Here is a 26,424-nt window from a genome sequence, read left to right on the forward strand (position 1 = left end):
AAAATTGTAACTGTTGTGCTCTGCTATGTAACAACTATACATGGGTTTTGCAGGAGGTTTGAAAGAGTAGACTGTACTTTAGTTTATTTGTTCAGCTCTTGTTAAAAAGGTTTCACAATCAGGACAAACAAAGGACATGAAGACAGGCGACACAGAAACATGCATGGTGGAGAAAAATCGAGAAGAAGAACTAGTACCTAAGCAAGAATAGACTTGCATTTTGAGTTGAAATGATTTACTGGACAAAGTAAAAAATGTTTTGTATCTGAAATGTGGAAATGTGTGAAGTATGGAGTGTAAATATGATAGCTGTGATCAATAGCTGAACGTGTGTGTCAGGAGTAGGAGAGGGAGCTGTTTGTGAAAAGATGACCTTGTGCAGAAAGCCTGTTTCCGCTCTGAAGCAGATGAATTGCTAAATTTTCCGGACAGACCTGCCGGGACACTTCCTTAGTAGCGGTCCTTGTGATCACTACAATCGGTGCTCACTGAGAATCTATTGTCATGTCCACTTTCTCACACTTAGCGCAGCCCAAGGAGCCCACTGCCTTTACAAATATCCCCATGAAAGACACAAATGGTTCCATATTATAGACCTAAGAACACATCTGTACATCCTCCTTTTAATTTATCCTGGTCTTGTACTGTTTTTTTTTTTTTCAAGCTGTGACCATTTCTTTTTCCTGGAAGCAGATATTTTGTGGGTCCGAGCCTGCTGCCCGAGAGAGGATGTGTTATTCATCCAGTGCCGGGGCTGATGTATAATCTCACTGGAACACAGAGTGGCCTTTCACATGGACTTCCCCTGTGCTCTGAAGCTGTTTGGCTTGCACTAGTCTCTTCCCCAAGCAGTCAATACAGCTCTCTGCCTCTCTGCTGAGCCCAGTGTGTTTGTTTGAGTCCTTTGTCACAGCCTCCTCTATAGATGTCATCCTGTCAGCCTGCCTGTCTTTCCAGGCCTCTCCAGGGTGACTCGGCTTTATCCTCCCCCAGTTTCCGGAATCCTCTCTTTCCTGTTTTCAAGCCGAGGTGAACCCGTTTTGTAGCCTCTTGTTAACATACCTTACTGCACATTGCTAGACATGTCTGGCTTATTTTTTATTGCGGCTGTCGGGGATTCAGTTGCTGCATCTGCCACATCCTTGACGACGATAATGAGGATAATGATGATAAGTGCGGGTGAGTCAGGGGTGGATGACAGTAATTACAAGATACAAAGCCTGTTGATCTTCATCTTCAGGGTGTCCTAAAAAGTCTGAAATCACAGGGATGACAAGCACAACATGTATTTCCGACTGGTTACACTTGTTTCTGACACATCCTCTCTATCAGCATGGTATAAAATGTGGGTTTCTAGTCCCAGAATGAACGTCTTCTCTGCTTCTTATTTTCTGGAAGAACTGTTTTGCTTCCTGAGCTTTGAGACCTCTTTGATTAGAAGACACACAAAGTGAATATTATACCACGTTAGAGCAATGCTTTTCAGATTCTCTCTGAACCTGAAAGAGACACACTGTACAATAGGGCTGGCATGAGTGGAGCACGTGTGTTGCCCCTGCAGTTTCCCAGGCTTATCCACTTGCCTGGCACAAGCCCTCGCTGGCTGGCACAGGCTGTGTGGTAGATTTGTTTAGGTCACAGGTTTATTTATGAAGGTTAAAAAGAGGATTTGATATAAAGACAAATGGCAGGAAAAGACAGCATGCTGCTCAGTGGTTCTTTTTTTCAGTTTGAGAATTATTTTATTTTATTTTTGGGCTTTATATACAGGGAGCCTACAAAATAAAAACAGAAATAATCTACAATTAAATGAAATTCAGTCATAGCCGGACTAATACACTGGAAGCCCCTGGGGCAGAAATGAACTGTGGGCCCCCAGTTACCCCTCATTCCTTCCACTCTAAACAACCTTTTAGAAGAAAAACAATCTCGGTTTTAGCACAGTTTCAGAACTAATCCCTTTTCATACTAATGCGCCTGAAAATGCATATCACACCCAGGTACACTGGACATGCACGTGCCTACAGTATGTAAACAGGAAGCAGATTGTCTACTATGCCGTTGGTTGCTTAGTGACAGATAATACTTTAGAGATGGCGAAAAATAAGACCAGAGATTTCTTTGCTTGGACCAACAAAGAGATGGAACTGATACTGATAGTAACATGAATCTAAAGCAGTCAAGGTGAAAGAAAAAGATTCATTGCAAAAACAAATATGGCATCATATTTCCTAGACCATTATCCATCTGCAGAGGAAGCCATGACAGTGGGAAAATCACAAAAAGGTATGTAGACTTAGCTATAATGTTTTGGCTTTACACGCTGTGAATGATGAGACCCAGTTGAGAAACAAATTGGGTCGGTGTCTGTGTCATTGTTTCCAAAAATCTTCGTTTTCACCCGTCCTGACTAAAATGCAACCCTGGAGTTTTCAAACTAAAATGGGGTCAGCATCGTTTTCAAAGGTCTCTGTTTTAGAGGATCCAAAATGCCAAAGTAGTGTGACTGCTAGGTGTCAACGTAGCAAAGAATGTGTTTTAAAACAGAAACGTATTAGTGTGGATGTATTCTCAGTGGCTTGTACATGTACACAGTCACCTTCAAGAGCCCTCTGGTGCACTGGACACCAACTAGTACTCCAATTCGAGAATATTATGTGTAATTAGGCAGTGATAATTAACACACATTTATTTAAGTATATGGCATGTAAATACAATATTATCTGAAATGATGAAGGTATCAGATATGAATTTCAGTGTATTTCAGTCAGTTCCTAAATAGCTTTGTTAGACCCATCCACTTTCATTTCCATTGACCAGATATGAGAGTACCAACAGAAAACTATGTTTCAGCTTGCTGCATTTTCCATAATGCTTCTCTGTGTTTACTGCACAGCTTAACAGTTTAATGAAACACCATGTGACTATTGTCCTTTGTCTCTCACAGAGGCTCCCTACAATGAGACCCATCCGTCATATGTCTATGACCTGGAGCACTCGGAGGATCACCAGCCTCGACACGACCCTCTATCTTTCAGTGGATCCCCGTCCTACTCGCCGCGACTCCGCTCCAAGAGCCGGAGCAGCCGAGACACCCAGTCCTCTGGCTCTCTGGAGTCCACACTGTCGGTAATGTTACTGGGTCAACTCCCAGCAACTTGTCTGACACGTTACAGTGTCTCCTGGCTTGCAGTGCTGCTGCTGCTGCTCTCTGCTTCATCTTTCTCTGGCTGATCTACTGTTGTTCCCTGGCTACTGCATTGTCCTTCACTGTCCTCTCTCCACACACCATCCAACACTTTTATCTTTGGCTTCACATCCTGTGATAAAAAGGTGCCATTACAGTTGCTGGCATTGCTTCCTCGACTGTCTGAATGTTGGTGGTAAAGTACCAAATCAACACCAACATTCTTCCTCAAAACAATTGCAGATCATTTGTTTACTTATACAACATATCATTCGAAAGCTATGCCCCTCATGGTGCCATTAATGCTGACCATTTCAAGATATAGCCACCACAGCTGGTCTGTCAGACAAAAAAACAAACAAATAAACAGTTCTAACTTACCTATAAAGTGTTAATATCATCGATAATATGGTTAATAAAAAGATCCACATTATCCAGACAGAATCACAGTTTACACTGCTCCCATTTAATTTCTCACACTGGCAATAGTCCACATGATCTAAATCCAGCAAAAATATTTAGACCAGACACGTTGTTACATCCATAGATATCCATGGATTGCTTTTGCATTGTTTCAAATGGTCATATTTCTCCACATATTATCTACAATATCTCCCGTTCTGCCAGTACACAAACTGGATGGCAGCTGCCATGATGAAGGCGCACTCCTGGCCTTTGGATTGACACCCCACTTGAGCCAATAGGAGCCATCAAATGTTTCTACGTTTCCAACAATGCATATTGATAGCATCTGTTGTTAGACCCTCCCTGCTTGATAAATGACCTCGACATTCAAACACCACGGACGCAGTTTGTAATACGGACGAATAAATTTGTAGCCTCCAACCCCAGTCTGAGATAACCAAGATGACATTATCAGAGCTATTTTCTCAGAATTTGACCAGTTCCTCCAGAGCTATAAAAGACATTATACAACTTTTTCTCATAGGCTGATTAGTGCTCTGTATGCAGGGTAAACTGAACTTCATGTGTAAAATCAGTTAAGTGCCCATTAGAAAACTACAGTGCCCTTCAGCCAGGCATTCAATCTACTGAAACATCCAGAAGCTAACAATGAAATATATAGTTGATCATAAATACCCCAGATCAAAGTGCTATTCAGTTTGAAGCAGGACATTGCTGACAAACACCACACATGGTCAGCAAACATAGGCTACTATGGGCGAACAGATGTTTAAAAAGAAACCCAGCTCTCCCCCCCCTCTGCTCTGTTTCTGTTCTGTCTGTGGTATTCTTATCCTCTGATGTCTACACGTGATTTTCAAAGCCTAAATCATTGTGTGGGGGGCTCCATCAGGATACAGCTTTTTCAAAAACATTTTTGCTAATATAATGGCAGAGCTTGATACACCCCCTCTCAATACTCCAGTGTCCACACCAGGATGACTTATGGCTTTGACCTGTTTGGAATAACAACTCCTGGACCAGAAACACATTCATCTTCCTTAAGATGCTAGGAGTCCTTGGTGCAGGCCTCTTGGAATGTAAAACTCCTACAGAGTTTAATCAAATCTGGTCTGCTCCTAATCCCACAACAACAATATCAGCAGCCAGGGATTTGCAGAGGTGCAGGGGTGGTTTATTGAAGATCAAACCCATCTACAGTTTATGTATCATGTTTTCATCGTGAGCCTTTTGTGTTGGTGAATGTCTTCTCTTCATGTTTGATGGTTGTTTTCTCTCTCATCATATTTGTATCAGGTGGAGTTGGATCAGGAGAAGGGGCTGGAGATGAGAAAATGGGTTCTTTCAGGAATCCTGGCCAGTGAGGAGACTTATCTCAGCCACCTGGAGGCCCTACTGATAGTATGTATAACTTTTAACACACATGCACACAAAATAATTCATTGAGTTTGTTGCAACTATCAGACGAAAGACTGACATTAGTTCACTACAACAAAAATGTTGACACAGCTACAATCTTTAATTATATTGTACTTTAAATGCTTGTGTGTTGTATGTATTCCTTTTTAAAGCATGACTGTAACTATTTGAAAGAATAAATAACACATTCTCTCTCTTACAAATGAAACGTTGAATTCATAAGCAATACATTACGCGTTTGCACGATCTTTCTTTGTCTTGTATACAGTCTTTTATGGTTTCTAACATGTGCTTATTTAATTAGCAAACTTTCAACTTTATTCACATGTAATTGGTGTAACAAAGTCAGTTTGTAAACTATCCAACTGTTGCAAGACAAAATAACATGTTTCTCCTCTTACAAATTAAAAGTTGAATTTATAAATTTTAAAACACACCTTTGCTCAATTTAGTACACACATGGGTTTGTGGCTACAGTGTTGGTGTGGTGAGATGTAGCTTATGTTAGCTAATGTTAGCTAAATTAGCAAACCTCTGATAGATATTGCAGTGTAACCCATATTACTGAGTTTGTTTGTGAAACTAACTTAAGAAAGAAGAAGTAAGACATTCCTCCTCTTACAATAGGTTGAATTCATAAGTGATAAAACATGGCTTTGCTCCTTTCAATACACAAAGGTGTTTTGCGGCTAAAGCGTCAGTCATTATGGTAAGATGTAGCTTATGTTAGCTAACGTTAGCTATAGTAAGCAAAGTTGGCAAGATTTGCAGTGTGACTGACATTACTGAGTTAGTTTGTAAAACTATTCAATTAATTTTTGGAAGAAGAACTAATAACATTCTTCCTCTTATAAATGAAAAGATTAATTCATAAATGATAACAAAACACACCCTTACTCAACTTAATGTCTTGTGTTTGCTAACATTAATGTTAGCAAACGTTGCCAAGACTCTCTGTTGGTGCTACATTGTGTTTCACTACATTTTAGGATTTAATATTATCCTGTAATTGGCACTTGTGCTTACAGTGGCTGCTGCTCAGTGAGAGTTAAGGCTGACTTTTAGGCCTGCTTTTCACATGCACACACAAATATTGCTCTTTTTTAAAAACAAAGTAATATGCTTAATGGGTTGATGCAACTGAGCTTGTTAGCAAATCTCCAATACTCTAAATATGTGTTTTTTGACCCTTGTTGTGTTTGTGGAAAAATCCAAAGACAATACAAAGAAGACAATATCATTGTGCGATTATGTGATTTTTTTTCCAGCCCATGAAGCCTCTGAGGGCCGCGGCCACAACTTCCCAACCGATGCTGACCATCCAGCAGATTGAGACCATCTTCTTCAAAGTCCCAGAGCTTCATGAGATCCACAAAGACTTCTATGATGCTCTGCTGCCCCGAGTCCAGGACTGGGGCCATCAGCAGTGTGTGGGCGACCTCTTTCAGAAATTGGTATGGTGATGATATATTTGTTAGCTTCAGTCTTAAAGTCAGTCCTCAGCTCAGATTTCTTTTATGGTTGAATTATTACAAGATATAATTTGAGAGGAAAACAAGTCACGACAATGTTTCAGAAACCTGTTTTTCCACATATTTTGACCTGACTTGAACACAGCAAAAAGAAAATGTATGCCATTGGAGGAAACATGAAATGGAGCAGTGGAATACAAAGTATCCAGTGGGCTGATATGAGTGAAATGTTGCGATGATTGTTTGTTTTTAAACACTTTGAAGAGTTGTTTAACTGGAGTATGAATGCGTAGTAACCGTCGCTCAAAGTAAAGTATGGCAATCCCCTCTGCTGATTTAAACCCTCTTTTGGATAGACCAAGGATCAAATAACATGAAACCTCACAACATCAAATTGTATGTTGGCTTTTGATCAAACAGACCACCATCCATCTAGCCAGTAACTTTCAGAAACTAATTATAGCAGTCCTTAAATGTCGTGCCTTGATCATTAATGATAGTTAAAAGAGGGGAGCCTTTCAGGGGGAAAAGGTGGGAGTCTTTGGCTTTTAGTAATGCTCAGAGGATCTTGCAGTGCACATGTGAGTAGACTGCCTGGAGTCATCCCCCGGCCAGATAAAAGCCTCACTTCACCACATTACAAGCAGTAAAGGAGAACAAAACCCTCTATAGGAGGTCGCTGAATAAGAGCTACCTCAGTGTTTGCTGCTGGATGAAAAAGATGAAAAGCACTCATAGATACATGGATTTATATATAGACACGTGAGCAAACATCGAATCACATTCAGTTGCATGTATTCCTCCTGTAGTACTGTTATGCCAACTCAGTATACAGTGACTCTGCAAAGAACCCAGCAGCAATCTCAGACTAGTGAATCTATTCTCTTTGTTAAAGCATCAATCTAATCTGTGCTTCACTTTTGCCCTGTAGGCAAGCCAGCTTGGAGTGTACCGGGCCTTTGTGGATAACTATAAGGTTGCTGTGGAGACGGCAGACAAATGCTGCCAGGCAAATGCCCAGTTTGCAGAGATATCTGAGGTATGTAATCACGCTACACACAGCGGGACTGCGGCAGGCAAGTATTTGATGTTGCACAGCTGCCAGTGACAAGTGATGACAGGGCAGTTTTCAGCAGTCCTCACAGCGTAAAAGTAACACAGCCCTTTGTAGCAGAGATGATTCTTTTAATTGTGCTGTGGGGCAGTGATTTAATGAGGGTATTTCTTCTCACCATTCCCTCTGGTGTCATCTCCCTGGCAGAATCTCAAGGTCAAAAGCACAAAGGACTGCAAAGACCACTCGGCTAAAAATTCATTGGAAAGTGAGTACTGAGTGAAATGAATGGCCAGCCTCCACATTAATCAATATTGCTATAAGTAGTCAAGCTGTGACTGGGCCTGTTGAGCTGACTTCTCCTCCTCCACAGCTCTTCTCTACAAACCTGTGGACAGAGTGACGCGCAGCACACTCGTTCTCCATGTAAGTCGATCTGTCTAACTCAAATCTGGAGCAACATCTTGTCTGCATCAAGAGATTGGGGGATTGATGTCGGGTTTTTTTTCTATTCTAGGACCTCCTGAAGCACACACCCTCAAACCACCCAGACCATCCACTGTTACAGGACGCCCTGCGCATCTCTCAGAACTTCCTGTCCAGTATAAATGAAGAGATCACCCCGCGTAGACAATCCATGACAGTTAAGAAGGGAGAGGTCAGTGTGGAAAGCTGAGTCACTTCATCATTTCAGGGTTGTACATGACTCTGTTACTTTGGTAGATAAATTAACAATGGTCAACTTCCCCTCCATACTGCCAGCAGCATTATTAGTTGACGACTTCTTATAAGTGAGACAGAAACTTAATGAAACTGGATTTGCTATCCAGCAAAATAAATTACATCATTTCCTTTAAGTGGAATGTAGCCCAGGTTTGTGTACATAATATTCACCAAGGGCTTGAGTAGAGGAGAAGGACAGATTAAGTACAGCTTGTTCCCTTTGTGTAGCACTAGTCCCTTTTGCCAAATATAAAGTCAGTGGTTTGAATGGTGTGGTGGCACAGTGATGAGGCTTGGCACCATAATATTGACTCCCTGGGCATCACAGTATTGTATTTGTCCAGAACAGCGTAGGCAAGGAATGACTCCTAAACCCGAGAATGAGTTCGAATTTTACCACTGCCTGCTCCCTTGTCTTGGTGTCAGTGAGTTATTTAATGGGTTTTTGGTGAGATGCTTGAAATAAGGTTTTTGTTTAACAAAAACTTAAGAGGTTGTCACATTTTGTACTATGACAGTAAATACTTACATTGTGAATTTTGACGCTTTTACGTGTCTTCCAAAAGGTAGCTGCTAACAGGTGGCTAAATGAGAAAACAGAGCATCATCACGCCGAATGTAGTTTTACAACCTTGTTGTGGTGGCGATGCTGAAGTCATGCAACCATGGTGTAATCGTTTATAGCCTAATGTTAGCTGTATGTATGTGCACTTCAAGTCTCATGATTTTTTGTTTGCCACAGAGCTTATTTTCTGCATTTATCCAAAATCCAATGGAAAAATCCCATGGCTGTTTGTTGAGGGAACAGGGAGGTGTTAACTTCCAGGTTGGCCTACAAAAAACATCATGAGATGAATGTCTGTGAAATATGTGGCAATCCATCAAGTAGATGCTGAGATATTTCAGTCTTGACCAAAGGGTTGGGCCGACTAACAAACTGTTATTACCATCCATTAAGCCATGCAGCTAGTGTGGCTAAGACTTATTATGGGTATTGGGCTATATGTTATGGGACAGTATGTTACGTAAGTTCTTGATTGACAGAACACTTGATTATATGGACTTGAGGTTTATATTTGTCCCAAAAATAATCATGCTGTACAGTATTTTATAAGACTTTCACTCATTTGATTTTCTCACTGAAGCAGCAGCATTATGAAATTCAGGCTCAGATCCGCCCCCGGTGTTCTGTCATATCTTGTCTGCTGACAGTAAAAAGCTCTGAGCACAAGGTGTCTGGAAGCTGCAATAAAACCGAAGTGTGAGTCAGATTGTTGCTGACTCATATCAGCCTGTCTGCTTTAGTTGTGAGGGAAGTGGAGCGTAGAGGAAGCTTGTGACAAAGCTATGCCAACACTGGAGGTAAGAGGTCTCTGTGTCGTAAACCAGGAAAACCTGTTGATTACCTCCGCGTTCACTCCCATCCTTCCCTGCCGCGTTGTCAACTCTGCTTCCCAGAAATGACCTCCACCACTCCTTATCAACTTCACTGTCCAACCAGCCTTCTCTGCTGGGTGTGTACCGACTTACCCGTGCTTCCTGACCCCTCTGTCCCCCACACACACCACGCATCTCAGGCCTCCGATTCAGACGACCTGACTGAGAACTTCCTCTGTTTTTTCTGGGAACTGGCCCATCCCACCAGGGTGGGTTATTAAAAAGAAGTTCTTGGGAACATTCTTCTGTGTATAGACTAGGAAGTCTGAAATCCCACAAGGAGATTGACAGATAACAAGCCAGTACATGACAATCAGTGTGAAATATGGGTTGTTGTTGTACGTATATTGTTGATGTTTTTGCACCGTGGCCGCCTGTAATTACCATGACCATTTAAACCCACGAGTTTGTTTAGCTGCACATCTTATGCCTGCCTCGCTTCTCAACATCTCATTATGGCGCATAATAAAAACAGAAGCAGATTCCAGTGCCAGGAGGGTGTGAGCACTGTACAGTTACAACTCTTGTTTTTCCATTGGATTATTGACTGTTTGTGGTTGTGTTTGTGTCACAAAACAATAAGCGGATGTCACCCTGCCACCTCTTTTTGAAACCAGGACAGTACTGAGCGTGTTTGAGGGCCTGTAGGCAGCCAGCATTGAACTGGAGTAGAAATAGGAAAACTGCTGTAGTGATTTCCTTGTTTTTGTCAAACTGTGGTTGATGTGGGATGGCAAAATCTCACATGGGCAGTGTCACTGTGAACAGCCTCAGCCCAGAGGTCAAAAGGCAGAGAGATAATTTAGATGCATGCTGCTGCAGGAAGAACTCATGTCATCCGCCTTTAGCCTCAGGCTGAATGGATCAACAAGGATTATGGGTCACAAATGTCCATTATGTAAAAAAAAGGAGCAAAGTATTGCTAAATGGTTGATAACAAAACTGAACAAGAATAAGAGTCTACACTCATGCTTGCAGCTCTGTAAAGTTTATTGAGCTAAATGCTAATGTAAGGATGCTCACATGCATCATAACTTCAGTCGTTTCCCTGCTGGTAATTGAGGAAACACACTGCATACACGCACTGCCTTGTTTTGGTCACATCACAAGTGATTTATTGTTTTGGTTATTTTGTTTACTTTCACTATGAGGTTTGGTAGCATTCATCAGACAGCAGTTGCAAAACAGCAGGCTGTACAGTAATTACAAGCATGTGCAAACATCAGCACAAAATCATTGTTTGTGAACCCCAAATTAAAAAAATAAAAACTCAGCATCAATGTAAAACTTAAATCAGATGATGTGCTTTCAGCAGTTCTTAGAATTGCAGGTATTTGCTTTTGGTGCAGTAAAATAGTGGCTGAAAGCACTTAGATTCTCACTCACAGTTTCAGCAGTTAAAACTCCCAAAAAGCATTATTGGGGGTGTATTTGAAATAAACAACAGTTATATACTTTGAGCGTAATGACGTGATTTCTCATTTCCTGTTGGCAGAACCGTCAGCTGCTGAGGGACCGCTTTATGGTGGAGCTGGTCGAAGGTTCCAGGAAACTCCGTCACGTCTTCCTCTTCACTGATCTGCTGCTCTGCACCAAGCTAAAGAAACAGGCTGCGGGGTGAGTCCGGGTCGGTGTCCAGCCCAAGGTTAGAGATGCAAGCTCGTCACCTGGAAGAACAGCTAGTTCAGTTCCCTGTCGGGGAGTGAGAGTCACTCCGCCCAGACAGACATTAAACTTGTTAAATCCTGCTGTGCTGAAAAGAGAACAGTTTCATTGTGACCAGCCAGTGGTTGCAGTGGGAGATAAAGGTTATAATTTCTCCATCAGTTTCCTAAATTTTTTGCAAGCTTGTGGCTAGTCGTACTGTTTGTTTCACACTGCTAAAAAAAAATCTGCTGAAAGATCAGGACAACATGACAACTACTGAGTGAAGAAAAATGGTGTCATCATACACTCAACTTGTCCTCCAACAGAAAAGGGCAACAGTATGACTGTAAGTGGTACATCCCACTGGCTGACCTGACCTTCCAAACCATTGAGGACTGTGAGTCCACCCCCATCCCTCTGGTCCAGGATGAGGAGATTGACGCCATGAAAATCAAAATCTCCCAGATCAAGAATGAGATCCAAAGAGAGAAGGTGAGGATGCATACATGGTAAACACACCTACAGAAAGTTGGACCTCACCAAAACAAAATACTAGAAAACAAGACGGAATATAGCTAATGGTTTAATAGTTTGATAGTGATTTCAATGAACTGCACTGCAGAAACACCACAACAATAACACATTTGTATGAAAGACTTAAGGAAAAGCTAAATAAAATGAGGAACTTAAAGATTAGCACATTTGAAATTAACTACTGTCTAGACAGCTTGCACTGCATCACGTTAACCCTGGCACTGTTAATCTGTAGAGAACCACCAAAGGACCCAAAGTGATCGAGCGACTGAGGAAGAAGTTATCAGAACAAGAGTCTCTGCTGCTTCTAATGTCACCCAATATGGCGTTCAGAGTGGCCAACAGAAATGGCAAGGTGAGTCAGGGCTTCTTAGGAAGTTCCAAAACAAGGGCGATATAAACATTAATGCAAAATATCATTGGGAATATTTTGCACTGTAAATAAACAACTTCTTAATTTGGTTTCTGCTGCCCTCTGCTGTTCACAAGCAGGACATTACAGCATGAGAGTGCAATAAAAACTAGTATATTGTCCCTTCATTTCTTCTAGGGTTTTACGTTTCTCATTTCCTCTGACTATGAACGTGCTGAATGGAGAGAGATCATTCGTGAGCAGCAAAAGAAGTGTGAGTTTTCCTTGCACTTTCCATAACTGAGTCAGTATAAACCATAACAGTTGTAATTTCATTTTTATGAGACATGCATTTACCTTGACTCTGTCCTGCAGGCTTTAAAAGCTTCTCTCTGACCTCTCTGGAGCTGCAGATGCTCACTAACTCATGTGTGAAACTCCAGACTGTTCACACAATTCCAATGACCATGAATAAGGAAGGTACGGTTCAAAAAGTATTGGACTTTTTAGGATTTAAAGTGCATGTCAGTATACCTACAGCTTTATCTTAATCTGCGTAATCTGAATGCTGCCCTCCACAGATGATGAATCTCCTGGTTTGTACGGCTTCCTAAATGTCATCGTCCACTCTGCATCAGGGCTGAAACAGAGCTTAAGTAAGTGGCTTATTCTCTTGTTTTTGATTAGGAATCATCTTACTGATAATTCTAGAGGTTGCACGCGGTGTCACATCATCCTCTGCGTTGCTCCTGACTCATCTGCTGTACCCGCCTCCCCCCCCCTTCTCACTCTCTCTCTGCGGCTGTCAGCTGGGAGGGCAGCTGCAATAGAACAAGTGGGATTAGCGGAGAACACTGTGTACAAGCTGCCTCAAATATGTCTTTGGTTTCTCAAATCACTGCCTGCTCAAACTCAACTGTGTGCTCTCTGTCACAAAGGGTAGTCAGGCAGTAAGTAGTCAGTTGCATGTTTCAACCAGTGTGGAGTCCACCCGTTTGCTGTTTCTTCATGTACTGAGACAGTAACAGTAGAACTGTAGAGCGACACCAGAGAGTGAATTCTTGCAGGCCTCATACAGTATATCGTACAGACATGTCTCAGCCTGATGTGAATCTGTAGTTTCATTTTGATGTAACCATTAAAACTACCTCTGCTTGTGCCTAATAGACCTTTACTGCTCCCTGGAGGTGGATTCCTTTGGCTACTTTGTCAACAAAGCCAAAACACGTGTGTACAGAGACTCTACAGAGCCCAACTGGAACGAGGTGAGAAAGCAAGTCAGAGAGGAGAAAGTGAATGAGTGAGCTCCACCATCAGTATCCACTGCTGTGTGTCCTTAAGACAGGCAGTAAAGAACTATGTTTATCCTAGATATAACTGTATTAAATTAAAGCATCAGTTTTGAAAAAGGCCATGAATGCAGTTAAAGCACATTGTTGTACACCTGGCTGAAACCACAAGTTACATGCCTCTCCTTTGTTTTTCCATGCAAGGAGTTTGAGATTGAACTGGAGGGCTCTCAGACTGTGAGGCTACTGTGCTATGAGAAGTGCTGCAACAAAACAAAGCAAAGCAAAGAGGATGGAGAGATCACAGACAAGATCATGGCCAAAGGACAAATAAAGGTACGAACAAATTAGGACAGACCTGGGTCAAATGCCTCAGCAAATAATTGCTTGTGTTTAAGGGAAATACTTTGGAGGACCAGATGGGTACGGATCATCACACTTGGATGATTTGGATGATGATTTTTTTTGACTATGTGAGTTTTCCAACTCGGAGACAAACTCCCACACACTGTCTAACTTGCAAAAATACAAAATTTATTGCGATGTTTCAGTAACAAGACCTTTATCAGGCAGAAACCAGTTCTGCTCATCCCTCTCCTACGCACCTGTTATGAAACAGATGTACAAAGTATTCTTTTGTTCTGATTATGTTAGTTTTGACAATCTGAGCCGTTCACAGAAAATTAAAGTACAATGACTTTTAAGCACTTTCTGCCAACTTTTGACACATTCAGACACAATATACAAAATATTTATGGCATATACATCATACTGTGTCCAATGTGGCACCATATCTGAAAAGTAGCTAAAAATCCATATTTACAGAGTCATTATGACCCCAAATCTATAGAGTTCCACTGACATTAATAGGAAAAATAATCCGTGTCTATGTGGACTGAACTTTCTCCTTATATTGATTTCAGTACCTCCACAGTGGTAACTTATTTGCACTGCTGACCACAGGACTTATACTTTGGCTTATCCTGCCCTGTCCCCACAGGGCAGGATAAGCCAAAATAAAAGTCCCTTAGCTGTTGAAAAAGAAGCGAGCCATCAGATTGCTAGTGGGTCACTACTGCTTGACCCCTGATAGGGTGTTGTGACAGGGGGAGGATTAGTCTTTGGGTTGACCAAATGTAGCTGTTGGCACTGCTCCAGAATATGACGGAGGGAGAGACAGAGCGCTCTTTGATCAGCCAGTGAAGGGATTTCCCTGCTAGACAGGTGGGTCAAAACACTGTTGAGTCTTAGTCAGATACTTGGCCATGTTATTCAGGAGTAAACAGCCTGGAGAGAGGACATCCCGCAGGGTCAGGTATTTAAGTCACTTTCATTACCTGTGGTGTCATGTTGGCCTTTCGTCTTGCTTTCTCTCTGTCTACATAAATGGTATGGAGAATGTTTTTACCTTTCAAACTGACTGAGTGGGCATATGATGTAAGAAATCACAATTTGACACAATTGACACACAAATTGGTATTTCATTTAAGTTATTTAGTTTCAGTTATTTAGGACTTTTGAGGGTGTATAACACTTTGCACACACTGCAAAACATGAATCAATCTATCTATCTATCTATCTATCTATCTATCTATGTCTCTCTGTCTAGCTCTCTGTCTGTCTAATTTGTATTATATTAGTATTATAAAAATCAATAAAAGGCAAAAAAAGACAACCATGAAAAACAAATTTAAAAAGCAATTAAAGAAAAATCATAAATCTATTAAAAAAGAATTATAAATATAATAAATAGTATAAAAAAATGAAAAATATATAAGATGGTTGTATATATAAAAGATATATAGAAGTAGAAATATAAATGTTATTTTTTTGAAAATAATTCTTTGCCTTTCCTTTTTGGAAAGTTTGGATCAAAGTTACATATTTTAGTTACAATGAGATGTGAGAGTTGGACCTTAAGAGCTGCTCAGTTATTGAAAGACCAGCCTCTGGGGAAAGGTAGCAGTTCATATAAAGGTTAAATTATGGATGTGAATATTTAATGTTGTTTCATATATGGGGGATGATGAGCATGGTGTGAAAGGTCACTAGCACTAATCAATTATTGGTCCGAGAGGATCCTATTTAGGCTACCTGAGGTGCCAGATTACCAGGCAGCAGTCCTCACAGCAGCAAGCGTGAGCACGTTGGTAATGAGGGTAGGAGGGGATTCTCAGGAGTTAATCCCCCAAATCCATCTGGGAAGTAGAACAACACACAGGCAAGTGTGGTTAAAAGGCTGCGTGGCTTTGTTCCTTTTCTCACTGGAATGAAAGAATTTGGAGTACAACAATGCCAAGACGTGAAGATGACAGAAAGTTTTGTAAAGATTCACCTGGATTGTATCAAAGAAGATCATCAAGATTCTACAAGGCCATGTAATCAGTGGCTGGTTGTTCAGGGAAGAAGAACCTGCTGCTCTTGTTAGTGCCGTGGTTTAGAAAATACTGCTGGTTCCTTTGTTTGTTTGCCATCAGTCACTAGTGAAACTAAGTTTTAGTATTGTGAAAGGCTCATGCCAGAAAGAATGAGTGAGATTCATCCTAATGAGGAGGAGAATGCGGATCAGGCCAGCAGTGGTCTTGAGGAAGAGGGAGATACAGCTACGAGGAAAGCCCCGGGTACTGGAGCCCGTTTGTGGGACAGAGTCCGTAGCAGTCTCCTCAGACCAAAGGTAAAGATATGGAAAGAGAGCGGTTGATGGACCTATGTTGATGTTGTTGTAAAGGATGCCTCAAGGATCTACTGTATGGACTTGTTTTTGCTTTCTGTCATTTTATGCAGTATTTAAAACGCTTTTTAACTTACACACTTTGTTGTATTTATTTTGGGGATATATCTCTTCTGAGTTTTATAAGCCAGTGTTGTACCGCGTATGTTTCTTTTTTATATTTTTGATTAAAAGTATTATGTAAGAAAATTGATTTTCACTGAACAAAGGATTATCTGAATGAGATTTGATGGTTTCTTTGCGTGAACGAACATCTGCCATCTTGGCCAGGCACAGTGCTTAGCTGCTGGACATGATGTTATCACATTACTCATGCCTGATCACTGTAAATACAGCCTGGCAGTTTGGTATTAGTTGGATGACTAAAATAGATCCTTGACACTACCTGGCCATATGGAGTTTATGTTTGTGTGAGACTGAGTGAAGTCATTGAGCAGGTAGTACTTAGAACTTACTTAGAATACCTGTCACAATATTTCCTGGTTTGAATTCTGAGGAGAATCTGAATTGAAATTCATTTAAAATGAGGTGACACTTGAATAAAAATATTCTCTTTTTTCCAGCTGGATCCTCAGACATTGCAAAACAAAGACTGGCAGAGGACAGTCATTGCTATGAATGGGGTAAGTGTTTTCAGCAACCCAGTCAAAAGAAGCAATGCTGAAGTTAGCTTGCGGTTCACAGCTTCCACTTTGGAGGTAAAGGAAAGTTAAAGGCAAGATAAATGCTGATATTAAGCTGAGTCTTCATTGGTGCACCACATGCAGTTGTTAACAAGTATAAGATATTCACATAAGAGCTTTTAGGCTGCTCAAACCCCACTTTCAAATATTTATAATCTTTATTTTACTTGCAGTTTCACTGCTTTTTCTGAATCCAGACCATCTAAGACAAGGTTTTGATCGAAAATCATTATAGACTCATCAAACCTGGACTGGATTAACAAGTAGACTCCAGAGGCCACAAAAACAGGACAATTTTACTGCGTAATCTGCATTCAACCCAGCCCACATTAGGCCAGGTCTAGCTCAAAACCCACTTATACTGATAAACAAGTAGAATCCAGAGTCTCCTTTTTTTTAATGTAGCACAGGTTTAACAAATCTAGGAATGGTAGTTTTTGTTTCAGAAGCCCTTTTTGTTTTCACCAATAGAATAAAAGTTTCACAAATCTGAAACTGTGCTTTAAACAGTCTCTAAAGTGTATGGGTTTATAGTCGAGTATAGCTGAGCAGTTTTGACAAGTAAAATAAAAGTTTTGCATGTCTGAAAGGGGGCTTTCAGCAGCCTCAAGGCTTTTAATATCATAAAAAATAATTTTTAACAACTGCAAGTGGTGCACAAATGGACACTTGATAGCTTGATATTATAATTTATCTTCCCCGCAACCTCCACATTTTGAGGCTGTAAACCAGAAGCCACTTTTAGTGTTGCTGATAAAAGTGATTTATGTAACAGATAACTTCCATCCAACAGTAATGAGTGGATAGCAGAGGTGTGAACTCGAGTCACATGACTTGGACTGGAGACAGACTCATCACAAATTTTATGACTTTTTACTTGACTTTACTAAATCAAATAAATCTTGCAACTCGACTTGGACTTTCACATCAGTGATTCATGACTTTGACTTGAAAATAATTGATACCCTCCCCAAGCCCAAAAAATAAAAGGTATGTCATATTAAAAGTGTGCAGGGAATCAGCTCATTTCCCTTCACTTCCTGGATCAACTAACTTGAACACTGTCAGTTCCCTGCAAGTGAACACATAATTCCCCAGATCCACTTTGTCTTGAGTGCAAAGACTTGGGACTTACTTGTGACTTGCAAAACAATGACTTGGTCCCACTTCTGCTGTACAGATTGTAACGCTGGTGTTTGACAACATGAAATACACAGATTAATGAATTAAAGTGAGACTGTGTAACCTTTGAAATGAGGAATAACACAAAATAACACATTCCTCCTCTTACAAATGAAAAGTTAAACACATGCTTGTTAAATACACTCAGGAGTTTTGCCGTTACAGTCTTCATTGGTCTGGAATGGCCAGTAGCTACTGCTTATTAATGCTCACAATCTTTTATAGCTACAGATGTGAAACTGACAAAACTTAGTCAGTTAGCTGACTCTTCTCTTCTCCTATGCTAGTTTCATTGTTTTAGCATTTAATATGATTTAATTAGTAGTCCAAAATAACAGTTGGGTTTTTTTTATTTGTTTGTTTCAGATTGAGGTGAAGCTTTCGATGAAGTTCACCAGCAGAGAGTTCAGTCTGAAGCGAATGCCTTCACGGAAACAGTCGGGCGTCTTTGGAGTGAAGATCAACGTAGTAACTAAGTGAGTTGAAGATGTGTTTTGTGTGTGTTATGCCCATACTCCAATTTTGGTATTTTAAGCAACTCGGTGAGTCAACATTAGCCTGAGTGTCAGACTGAAGCTCCCAGAACCTTCAGTCTGACATCGCCTCCATTGAAGGCGATTTACAAGGGGGAGGGAATTTGATTTTTTCCCTAACCAATCAGTAGAGATCAACGACTCACCCAGAATGCGACGTCATTAGTATCCATGCCTCGGGGGTGCCGAAAACAAGCGAGCATTGCCCGTTTAAAAAGTCTCCGTCATCGTGCACGCCCAGCTGCATCGCCGTTAAATCCAGTTTAGCAGCTTCCTTAATTTGGTCCTCCATTAACGCGAGTAGTGGCGAAATACCTCGATAGCATCGTTAATGTGGTCTGTAGGATCTGTAGCGGTCGCCATTGTTGCTATCCTCACCAGTTACCCACCAGCGTACAGCTTGACATCAGCGTGGCGCTGATTGGCTAATCGCTAGACCCCTGGCGTTCGTTTGTCCGTCCGTCGTTTGGACGAGATAAATGGCAAATTCATTGAAGTATGCCAGACCAAGCCTACTCAGTTGAGTGGGCGGGGTCTATGGTCTGGAACCAGGCTAAGTCAACATATATGTGCTCCTTTTTACAATATTATATATTTTGTTCATTTAGTATTAGTATCAGAATTTTGATTTGTTAATAAATGAAAATGAAAACATTAGTCAAAGAATTATGCCTTTTGTCTTTTCCTAAACACTTTTCCTTAACCTCAGTCAAAACATCATGAGGAGGTCAAGGAGAGATGTGAAGGAAAATTTGGATTTAGGAAAACCGTCAGTCCCTTTTCTGTCTACTCCTATTTATCCACATAAATCCTAATTAGTATGATTGTATGAAAATAAATGTATGCATGATAGGCATATTGTTTGTTTTCATGAATGGCAGAATAGTGTGTGGCTTTAAATGTTGCAGGGGACAGTGTTATCTCCTTTCCTTTGGTAAAAGATGGCCCAGTGTACCCTATGCTAAAGGAGATGAGAAAGGAAGCACTGAGGCACCTTTCCTTAGCACTTAGAAAATTCCAGCTCTTATTATGGCCGCCACTTAGATACTTATGGGTAATTTCGCTCAGTTAGGAAACATCCTAAACAAAAAAGACTATTTGGCCACAGCCCAGCTCCTCCGAGAGGAGGACATAGGGCATATGGTAAGTCTTATCAGAGGCACTTGTATTTCCAGTGCCCCTGTGGTGACTTAGTACAGGCTGCACTTATTCTAGCCATGGTTCCTTGTGTTTACAGCATTCATATGATGTGCTTTTTGATAAGTAACACCTTTAAACTTGTTTCTATGTGCCTGTTCTCACCAGGCGGGAGCGCTCCAAGGTTCCCCTCATTGTGAGACAGTGTGTGGAGGAGATTGAACGACGAGGGATGGACGAGGTGGGAATCTACAGAGTGTCTGGCGTTGCAACTGACATCCAGGCACTGAAGGCTGCCTTTGACTCAAGTGAGTTCAGTTAGATTTCTTATCAAAATTGGAAAAAAGAGATACTTTACATGAAGACAAACCTAAAAACAGAGCTCTGCAGGACTGACTCTGCTTAGAAGTGTTTTTGAAGCTCACTGTGCAGCTTATATGCTTTGATATTAAAGACTATTGTCTCATCTGTCCTGTAGACAACAGGGACGTGTCTGTCATGATGAGGGAGATGGACGTAAACGCCATTGCTGGAACACTGAAGCTGTATTTCCGCGAGCTGCCAGAGCCTCTTTTCACTGATGAGTTGTACCCCAACTTTGCAGGAGGCATCGGTCAGTCACCACTTTTTTATTTTTGCGTAATTTTGGATGGTTAAGAGGGCGTGAGTGCAATTGCGAGTGGTGACACTGGCATATTCATATGTACTTTTCCCTTACAGCTCTCTCTGACAGTGTGGCCAAGGAGAGCTGCATGCTCAACCTGTTGCTGTCTCTACCAGAGCCCAATCTGGTGACCTTCCTCTTCGTGCTGGACCACCTTAAAAGGTAAATTACTATTAATACATTATTTGAGCTATTGTGTATCAGTTGTTAGTCAGTGTGTATGTCTGTTACCCACCCAAAAAGTCATGTATTTTTGTCAAAATTGTGGTGTGACAACAGGTGAGACAAATATGACATTTAGATGACATAAATGCATCCTGTTTGGGTTGGGAACTTTCTAGTATCTATAGGTTGAATGATGATTGTAGCCCTGGTTGTAAAGGGTAACTGCTAACCAATTAGTAATTTGTGGTTGTAATAATAATACAAAACACAGATACATGCATTAAAGCAGGACTATAACTTTTAAAGGGTAAAATAACACATTCTTCCTGTTATAGATGAAAAGTTTGATTTCTTGGAAATACAATTAAAACTTGCTCAGTTTAATACACACTGCTAAACGCCTGACTTAAGGCCTTTACACACTTGGGGCCTGATGTATAAACAACACAGAAATGCAAAATACTCGCTTGTGAATATTTCAAAACTATTCATACCTGCAGTGATGCAAATGTGTGACAGTTCCAACAGAAAAATTGACCTTATTCCCAAATATTTGTGGTGCTTTTTTGCTGCATAATATTTGCATTCTGTGTGAAAGCATTCATGACAAAAACAGTTTGAAAAAATACTGTCATGCAAATTATCCACACCAAAAAAGTGCACCAGACGTGTAAAGGCCTTCAGGCCAAAAACACACCAAGCAGCTGCAAAGTGTTGTGAAGTGTGGCTCTCTGCATTAATTGCATTTTTCTGCGGCTGGGAGCAATAGTATGTCTCTGCAGACCCAGAGACTGCAGATTCAGACCCGCAATTCTGGACCCGCAGTTCTAGACCCCTTGTTTTTCGTCCCCTACTGGACGGCTGTATAACTGCAATTAAATCAGCGTCTCACCCAAACACTACTGTTTGAAAGAAGTTGGACTTTTAATGCTTTATTACAATTTACGATTTAAAAATTTTATTACACCCGAATAAAAATACCAAGATTTAATTGTTGATTTATGCCTGGGTGCTGTTCTTCATCATTATTGTTTGCTGGTTATTCTGTATGGTTTGATCCAACTATTTTAGTTCTTTATTTCTTAATATTCATCAGACTGCTCTGACTAGCACGCCAAAAACTTGCACTGCATTGATCAAACCCGCTACAACATATAATAGGAAGTGTCTGGTCTTGGGTGTCCAGTGCTCACTTTTGTTGTGGGAATTTGAAACAAAGGCTGTGAAATACTGAAATGGTTTGAAATGTTTTATTGTGTGCAGTGGTTACATCACACATCAGGGAGATCTGCAGAGAAAAAAAAGAAATCAAACAGAAACACTTAAAAAAATTAAATACCTATCACAGTTTACACTGAAATACTGAAGATTCTGGAGCATAGCAAATACATTATTATATCAACATATTAACAATATTGCCCCTTCCTTCCTCATCTGCCTTTGATCCTCCACAAAACTCCTCCACTTCACTGTGGTTTCCCCTTTCTGGATTGTTATCTGCACCTTAAAAAGAGAATCCCTAATTATTCAAAGTTAATTTTTTTCAACCGTTTTACACACATAAACAAGGCCAAAACCTAATAATAGACAAAAATACATTTCCGATCATCTGCGCTGGATGAGCTTAATTTCTATCCACAAAATCTCTAAATATATGCTATAGAGTAATATCAGTGTAGTGATATAAACACACGTGATACATAATATTATGAATAATAAAGGAAAAAATATATTAAAAAAATAAAGGTGTATTACATGATATACATGAATACAAAATTAACTTTTAGCATAAAGTACACTAATTGCCAATATGTAAACAGTTTCATGCTTGTATGAAAACGTAAGCCTATACACGTTTTTTTTAATATCATCCACTTCATTGCTTTAATCATTTATTCATGTTTAATTTAAAGCACGTGCTAAAATTATTCGTCATCGCACTCCGGTTTCATGAAACAAAATGTGCAGGTCAAACAGTTCATTGCTAACAAGCTAAACTATTACCTACTACTTTAACCCATATTTGACGTGCCTTTCAGACTATCGCGGTAAAGACAGTCATATCATTTTAAACGTATCACTGTAAAACATCAATTTCACTGTCTAATTCAAGTCAATAAAATAGTTTGATGGCATTAAACAAATAATGTGATTCACATTCAATACTCACACTCGGATCGTCGTCGTCCATATTCAATCGTTGTAATAGTATGTTGGCTTCCAGTGAAATAGAGGGCGCTGTCGTGAAATACAAGGTGTCCAGAACTGCGGGTCCAGATCTGCAGGTCTGAATCTGCAGTCTCCAGGTCTGCAGACACACCCTCCTCGCTGGGAGACGTGTTCATGTGTTTCAAGTGGGAAGAAATTCTTTGTAACATAGGTGTCACAAATGGAAACCAAAAGTTAAACCATCTCCAACTTTAACTTTGGCCACACTTCGTTGCAGAATTTAACAGCTACAGGTTGCAGCGGCTGCCGCAGCTTTCCCTAGCCATTGTATAGCTTTTTTCAGTGTAAGGTTGGTATGACCAGAAGATTATGGTAGTTAGCAAATGTTAGCAAATTTAAGATACATTAGTAAATCAGTTCACTGATTTAATGACTCTTCTCTACCTGTGCTACACAAAGTTAGAGCATTTACTATTAAACCTGTACTTATCACTTGCTGCTCTGCCAAAGTTACACGGGCTAGCTTTTGTCTGGTTCAGACTAATGCGCAGCTTTCAGTGAAGCTTGACAAAGATGTACTGTTCAAGATTTTGTGAGTGTCTGGGGATTTATTGTTATTTTTTGCTTTATTCTTACAGGGTGGCTGAAAATGAAAGCATCAACAAGATGTCTCTGCACAATCTGGCCACGGTTTTTGGTCCCACTTTGCTGCGGCCCTCTGAAAAAGACAGCAAAATCTCAAACAGCTCGCAGCCAATTTCCATGAATGACAGCTGGTCTCTAGAGGTCATGGCTCAGGTACAGCTAATGTCAGGATATTGGTGAGTGAGGCAGTGACGTGTGGACTGTGGGTCTGATAACCTTTTTTCTGTGTTTATAGGTTCAAGTCCTTCTCTACTTCCTTCAGCTGGAGAGCATTCCAACACCTGACAGCAAACGTCAAAGCCTTCTCTTCTCTACTGAAGTATAACAGGAACATCATGCACTTGTCTGTAAATGTTCTGCTTGGAGGCAGAATGTCGGCTGCTTAATGAGGTGGATGCTGCTGAGCAGCCATGGCTGGCTGGTTTCCTCTGAGGATGCTTAATGTAGCCACTAGGTGGAACCGTCAACACATGGTAAATTGGAAACAGCCACCATGACCAAAGCCATTTCTTTTGGAGATGTGATGAGCATGTGTGTTCTGTTTACTTACAAGCTTGCCTGCTGCGTCAGTAAAAGACAACCCTATATGATGTGTGGACAAATTATATCATTCCTTTTGTAATTAAATTTTAAATTTCAAGAAGCGTTATTTACTGACTTTAATATTTTTCACTGCCCCATTCTGTCACTGCACATTAGCTCAATATTCACAGAGGGGGATTTCTGCTGTAGTTGAGTTTTCAAAGATTTATCTCTGTGGCTGGATGATGGATGGATGAATGGTTGGATGAATGGACATATGTTTTTCCATGTCTGTACATTTTTTTCCCACCAGAAATGTTTGACTTGGTTTTAAGCTCACCTGTGCCAATGTTTCCCTGCTGATGACCAATAGAACATTTCAGTTCCCTTAATGTTTACATACACTCTTAATTTTGTACAGAATTTAACAGTATGAGACTGAAAACTGTAGTTAACACACAGCAACATGCAGGCATGTTGGCCGAACCATTTAAAGTGTTTTGGTATCTGTGCTATACAGCTTGTATAGTGACCTTATTTCGTTCACAGGTTCTTCTGGTGGTGTCCGAGCCAACTTTTATGTAGATAGTGCTTTTCTGAAAGTGGTACAGAGAAATGAAAGGCAAATCATTCCAGGAAAAGGGCGGGGCCTAACCCCTCCACCCGAGGAATGTATACTGTGCTGTGTATAAATTTTAATTTTGCAGTTGTCTTTTGTCAATATTTCATATGTTTTGTGTCCACGTTGTTTTTTCTTTTTTGATTTGATTTATTCTGTTGATTTATATGTGTTGCTTCCTGCATCCCTCACTGTAGTGTACCTATCTAGGACAAAGCCACACTGCTGTAGAAATGAGAGCACCTGGAGATTATCTCAAATACCAAATGTTCCCGAGTAAGATCCTTGAAGCACAGTGATTCACTCATATCCATGTCCCCTGGCTTATTACTAGGTTTATCATCCACATGCCTAGAATTTACTTACTGAAAATACACTCTGTGATTGCATTAATATTTTTCTTCCAAATCACTACAAGTATTCAAACACTTGTCAGCACAAACTATAACCCTAAAGGCTTGTGATTTATGTAAAATAAGCAATAACTCTTAGTGATTATTAGGATGAGACTAGTGGATTGTGTATGTATGATTTATGTAAATAAAAACTTGGTAACAATATTCTTGCAATGTGTCATTTCTTTGAATGAGATAAAACAAACTAAAAGCTTAATCTCTGACACGACTCAGCAATGTTTTAGTTCTGTTATAAACATGTACTGAAATCATACTGTAAGTTTACTAAACGGGCTGACTGTACCACCAGATAGTTATGCTCCTTGGTCCCTATGCTGCCAGCGTAACACCTGTACAAAGTTCCATCTTTATTGTCCGCTAGAGGAGATATTATGCAAATTGTTCAGTGTAGGACTGAAGAAGACAGTGATGAGCATGGAAATGAAAAACTGACCGCACATTTCCTGGTTCTGGACTTCAGCAATCCTTGAGTATGCACCCTGCATGCAGTGGCTCCCCCAGGAATTTTTCATAGAGGTGTCCGATGGGGCCAGTGAAAATCTTGGGGTGGCACACCAAAGCCAAAATCCATAACTGAGCTGCAGAAGTTTAATTATGCCGTTTTATTTGGCGATATAGGCTAGTTGAAAACTATTTCAATGTGGAGGGTTAAGGAATCACATGCTGATTTACTTTGGTGTCATATTAGGGGTGCCTGCTGTGGAACACAGGCACAACCTATTACTATTCCTCATACTTCTTCTTCTCATTCCTCTTCAATACCAAAATTTCTCCGCGAAACTGGCTTCGCAGTGTAGCCAGCACACAGGTAAAAGTACATCAAAGCATGCATAAAATTCGGGAATACTGTGCTATGACTTTTCTCAGAGATTCGCCCAGTGTTTTTTTTTTTTTTTTTTACGAAATTCGTAAAATACTGCGCAAGATTTCCCATTCAAAGTGACTGGAGATCATCCAAAAATCAACGTTTCTATTTTAATAGATAATCTTGCTAATTATGTGATGTGCATAGACTAATACCAGTACAGGTAACAATTTGAGCTCCACAGCAATACTTTTTGTAATGTGATATGTGTATACATGCTAGGCTGATTGTCGTTTTTCCTTATAAAGACAAATATGCAGCTTTATTTTGAAGGAGTACATTGACTGTAAGATTGATATTTCAGATAATTTTAGGGTAAATTAAAAAGGTAAGTATGTTCTCAGTTGGTTGTCATTATGTAGCAACCACCAAAACAAAAATAGTTTTCACATACACAAAAACAAATTCTTTCTGAAAAACACATGTTCAAATAACCTAATAATCTAATAACAATGAAGGTGTGAGATGTATTAGAGATAATGTGAAAGATCTATGTGAACCCTACTAAGGGTATAATCGACAGATACTAATGGTTATATAGTAACTGGGTCGA

At 40.3% G+C, this 26,424-nt stretch overlaps 1 protein-coding gene across 1 annotated transcript in view; it reads left to right on the top strand.

The window, feature by feature from the left end:
* Positions 1-25,148, top strand: part of si:dkey-91m11.5 (PH_BCR_vertebrate and RhoGAP_Bcr domain-containing protein) — a 37,418-nt gene extending 12,270 nt beyond the window's left edge. The window contains exons 2-23 of the mRNA XM_049578196.1: positions 2,948-3,129; positions 4,910-5,014; positions 6,301-6,486; positions 7,436-7,543; positions 7,766-7,826; positions 7,932-7,984; positions 8,076-8,216; positions 11,214-11,335; positions 11,692-11,857; positions 12,135-12,254; positions 12,450-12,525; positions 12,627-12,731; positions 12,833-12,907; positions 13,419-13,516; positions 13,745-13,876; positions 16,835-16,894; positions 18,503-18,612; positions 19,975-20,114; positions 20,285-20,419; positions 20,527-20,632; positions 23,443-23,602; positions 23,685-25,148. Of these exons, the coding sequence (XP_049434153.1) occupies positions 2,948-3,129; positions 4,910-5,014; positions 6,301-6,486; positions 7,436-7,543; positions 7,766-7,826; positions 7,932-7,984; positions 8,076-8,216; positions 11,214-11,335; positions 11,692-11,857; positions 12,135-12,254; positions 12,450-12,525; positions 12,627-12,731; positions 12,833-12,907; positions 13,419-13,516; positions 13,745-13,876; positions 16,835-16,894; positions 18,503-18,612; positions 19,975-20,114; positions 20,285-20,419; positions 20,527-20,632; positions 23,443-23,602; positions 23,685-23,774 (2,531 nt within the window). The 3' untranslated portion in view covers positions 23,775-25,148. The remainder of the gene's footprint in view (positions 1-2,947; positions 3,130-4,909; positions 5,015-6,300; positions 6,487-7,435; positions 7,544-7,765; positions 7,827-7,931; positions 7,985-8,075; positions 8,217-11,213; positions 11,336-11,691; positions 11,858-12,134; positions 12,255-12,449; positions 12,526-12,626; positions 12,732-12,832; positions 12,908-13,418; positions 13,517-13,744; positions 13,877-16,834; positions 16,895-18,502; positions 18,613-19,974; positions 20,115-20,284; positions 20,420-20,526; positions 20,633-23,442; positions 23,603-23,684) is intronic.
* The last annotated feature ends 1,276 nt before the right edge of the window (positions 25,149-26,424 follow it).

The sequence above is a fragment of the Epinephelus fuscoguttatus genome, linkage group LG6, assembly GCF_011397635.1.
Source record: "Epinephelus fuscoguttatus linkage group LG6, E.fuscoguttatus.final_Chr_v1".
Lineage (NCBI taxonomy): Eukaryota > Metazoa > Chordata > Actinopteri > Perciformes > Serranidae > Epinephelus > Epinephelus fuscoguttatus.